This window comes from Phaethon lepturus, unplaced genomic scaffold (genome assembly GCF_000687285.1).
Source record: "Phaethon lepturus isolate BGI_N335 unplaced genomic scaffold, ASM68728v1 scaffold14149, whole genome shotgun sequence".
Taxonomy (NCBI): Eukaryota; Metazoa; Chordata; class Aves; order Phaethontiformes; family Phaethontidae; genus Phaethon; species Phaethon lepturus.
The window spans coordinates 25,191-28,714 of NW_010565616.1; the positions used below are offsets into that span (position 1 = coordinate 25,191).

Here is a 3,524-nt window from a genome sequence, read left to right on the forward strand (position 1 = left end):
TAACAAGCCACAGTGAAACATTGCCTTCTGACAACTGCTGGTAGCACCAGGAGGATTTGTGGGTGACACGAGCACCCGCACAAGCTAGAAGAAAAGAGACACTTCTATGTGAAGAGAGCCCAAACCTTCTGAAGTGCAAAACAAAACAAATCTACCCATCTGACTTTTGGCCATTCAATGGTTGCCTAAAAATGGAGATAGAAAACAACAATTAAACAGCATGTTCATCTCGTTACTACATACGGCCATTTGTTTTTGTGTTCAAAAAAGTCCCTCCAAATACCTGACTCCGTTGCAAACTTTGCAACCGAGTGATGAGAAATCAAGCTGTAACTATTTTACCATTTGGTTCACCGTTTGCCAGGAGCACCTTTCGTAAAGTCAGAAACCACCGTCATCATTAAGATTCAGCTTCCACGCAAACTCCCACACACCAGGAAAACCTTATTTCATTTCAACAGGCTTCCTAGGGAGGTGGTCGAGGCCCCAAGCCTGTCAGCGTTTAAGAGGCATTTAGGACAATGCCCTGAACAACATGCTTTAAGTTTTGGTCAGCCCTGAATTGGTCAGGCAGTTGGACTAAATGGCCGTGGTAGGTCACTTCCAACTGAAATAGCCTATTTATTCTATTCCTATTCCACTCTGTCTATTCTATTCCATTTTTCGGGAGGGGTGAGCAGAAGGGAAGATACCCAGCAATCAACAATTATCAACCCGCAGTGAGGGCAGCTACTGGAACTCGGTTAATGCACCACAGCCATACGTGAATTCATACAGGAGGATTCTTTATACAGAACACCCCGAATTATGCATTTAACTCAAATCACTGTTAAATCTTAAGTTACGTGAAATGAAGTTCTGCAATACGCCAGCCGTTACAAATTCAGAATTTGGCAACAGCCCTGCTTTCAGCACAAACGCATCTCGTGAATGTTGGTAGCTACTTCTGAGCTAAAGACAACGCATGCATTTCACAATGAACAGTTAGTTTACGCTTATTCTTCATAGACAGAGAGCTGAACAAGTGTTGACATTGGTACCTATGACTTAGGTGAAGTGTTTTACCTGCAGCATTAGGTGAAGATTAGTTACTTTCTGTGCAGACCACCCACAGTTGTCATCTCCAACTTCAAACCAAGGCTTCATACGCTGAATATACGAACCTTCTTTGAAGAAATTCTGATTGGAATTATTATTCTTCAGCAAGTTCTGTAACAGGAGGAGACAGTCTTCCACTACTATTCCTGGTGGGACAAAAAACAAAGATTAATCAAAAGGTGACACGTGGAAAACTAGCTAGCTTCTCCATGCAGTAAGTATGTTCTAGGTGGAACAGAGCACACACTTCTGAACTCTTCATTCTTAAAAACTATTAGATTTGGATCAAGAACTGTGAACCTCATGCATGAAAAAATTATCTAAGGTCACTCTAAATTAAATACATGGACGTCAATCCAGCATATTTCCAAGGAGATCATAATTGTGTTTCTTCCACAAGTCTGAAGCAAATAGTTAATTCCAAAGAATGTACGCTTTGTAGGAGTTAATGGGGTGGGCACGGGAAGAACTTCAAACTGAGCCTCACAACCACTTGGTGTCTTGAAGCATACCTACTTCAGAGTCACACCACACAACTGTCTGTTTTGTAAGCACTAAAATGAAGCCCCTCTTGAACAGCATCATGATTCAAATGCAGAAATTCTTACAGGATTACAGATTCATTATCTTTGCTGGCTACATCTTCAACTCATTTCAAAGCTACTTTTCGGATTATTTTGGTGGAAAAGCTATTCTTAGATATAGCGCTGACAATGAGCCAATTCAAACTCCACTCCTTGGAGTTGTAACAGCTTCTTTTTTTAGCCTCACGTTTTATCTTTACTGAAAAAGCACTGTAGATGCTCACCAACTACGTACTCTGCAAAGAGAAAAATCCTCAGACCACTCTGTCCAGAAGACAGCACAAAGAAAGGCAGCCTGCTTGTGGTACCGCTGGGACTCGACAGAAAGGATGAAGACTTATTCTTTGCACTGCTGAAAACGCACAGGCAGTGCCGGACTTGGGAGTGGGAGAACAAAGAGAGACCGGCTGTCACATTCCCCGCTTCCCGCTCCTGCTGCAGGGCCATAGCTGGTAATCCGGCCCTCGGCAGGGCTGCAGACCGGAGGAGCGGACATGTAGGAGGGGTGCAGCAGAGAACTCTTGGCACTCAGGCATTTACATACCAGGTCTCCTAAAATTACTAACTGCCTAAAAATAGCAGCTTTGAATCAAAGGTTTGCTTAATCCTTCCATGGCAACATACCTGGAATAATTCAGCTGGGTGAGAAGCATTAACTGCTTCTGCAGCCCACAGAGAGGCCACGCAACAGCAACCTGTCTTGTTATTGAAACAGATCCTGTAGCAAACTACAATTGACAGTAAACTCAGGATGTGTTGCTAATAAAAAACCAAAAGAGCACCTAAGCGCTGCATCTCTTTTGCTCATTTTTTTATCCTTTCCCCCCCAACAGGTAATCGATTTGGCAAGGAGCTGACCACAAAGCTGAAGTTACTAGTGAGGCTGAAGAAACTCAGCAAGTTGTTACTTGCAGCCACTCCAAGTATCCAAGGACCTTGCAAGAGGAATGCAGATGCTTAACTCTGTAAGTGACAAACGAAGCATACGTGTATCTGACACTGCCATTCACGGTACATACATCGACAGACCTAAGCCAAACAAGAACCCAAACACTCATACACACACGGTCAGAAAAATTAACCGATGTTTTAACTAAGTATCTCAAGACTAGTTACCAAAAGATGCTGAAAGCCTGCCTACTGGCTCAATCTCTTTTTGCTTCTTGTGTTACAACCAGGCTGTATGCTTTGACCCTTCTACCCACTGACCTATTAGATATTAGCTCCTATTAGATACTAACGTGAGCCCGTAAACATTGTCACCTAATAGTTTGTGCAGAAGCACAAGACTCTGAATAAAGGTAAGACTTTTCTGTACCTCCATCACTGTTTCCTTCTTCTGTTATGATATCCAGAAGTCTCTCAAAGGCATTTTCGAAAGCAACAATCTTCTGTATGGCTGCATTACTTTTTGTCAATTGCTGTAACAACAAGACTCCCTTGACAGGTGGGGAAGAGAAGACATGAAACTTAGTTTTACTGCAACTACATTGCTTTTCACAAATCACAGCTTTTAGAAGGATGCTAAATCAGCAACATAATCCTTGGCCAGAATCACAGGACAGAACTGCTTGCCCTGCACCTCGGCACATCTAACAAAACCTGCCACAGACACCTCGCAATAGTTCCCTCGTGCCTCACTTCAAAACAGAACCACAGTACTGCTAAAAAGGATCCTAAGTGGCTACACAGAAGGAAGAGGAAACTTGCAAAGCACCTCATTTCTTCCGCAGTAAGTAATGAGGGCATTTTGGCATCTGATGAGTAAAGAGGAAGAACCGAAGTGCACCTGACAGAAGGCCAAGAGAGAGATCAGCTAACACAGTAGGAAAACCCTACACG

General features: G+C 43.0%; 1 protein-coding gene across 1 annotated transcript in view; it reads right to left on the reverse strand.

Annotated features, from left to right (window-relative positions):
- Window positions 1–3,524, reverse strand: part of USO1 (USO1 vesicle transport factor) — a gene marked incomplete at its 5' end in the record, with an annotated part of 36,199 nt that overhangs the window by 17,480 nt on the left and 15,195 nt on the right. The window contains 3 exons of the mRNA XM_010295243.1: window positions 1–84; window positions 1,066–1,244; window positions 3,001–3,121. The exon at window positions 1–84 is cut by the window's left edge and continues 51 nt beyond it. Of these exons, the coding sequence (XP_010293545.1) occupies window positions 1–84; window positions 1,066–1,244; window positions 3,001–3,121 (384 nt within the window). The remainder of the gene's footprint in view (window positions 85–1,065; window positions 1,245–3,000; window positions 3,122–3,524) is intronic.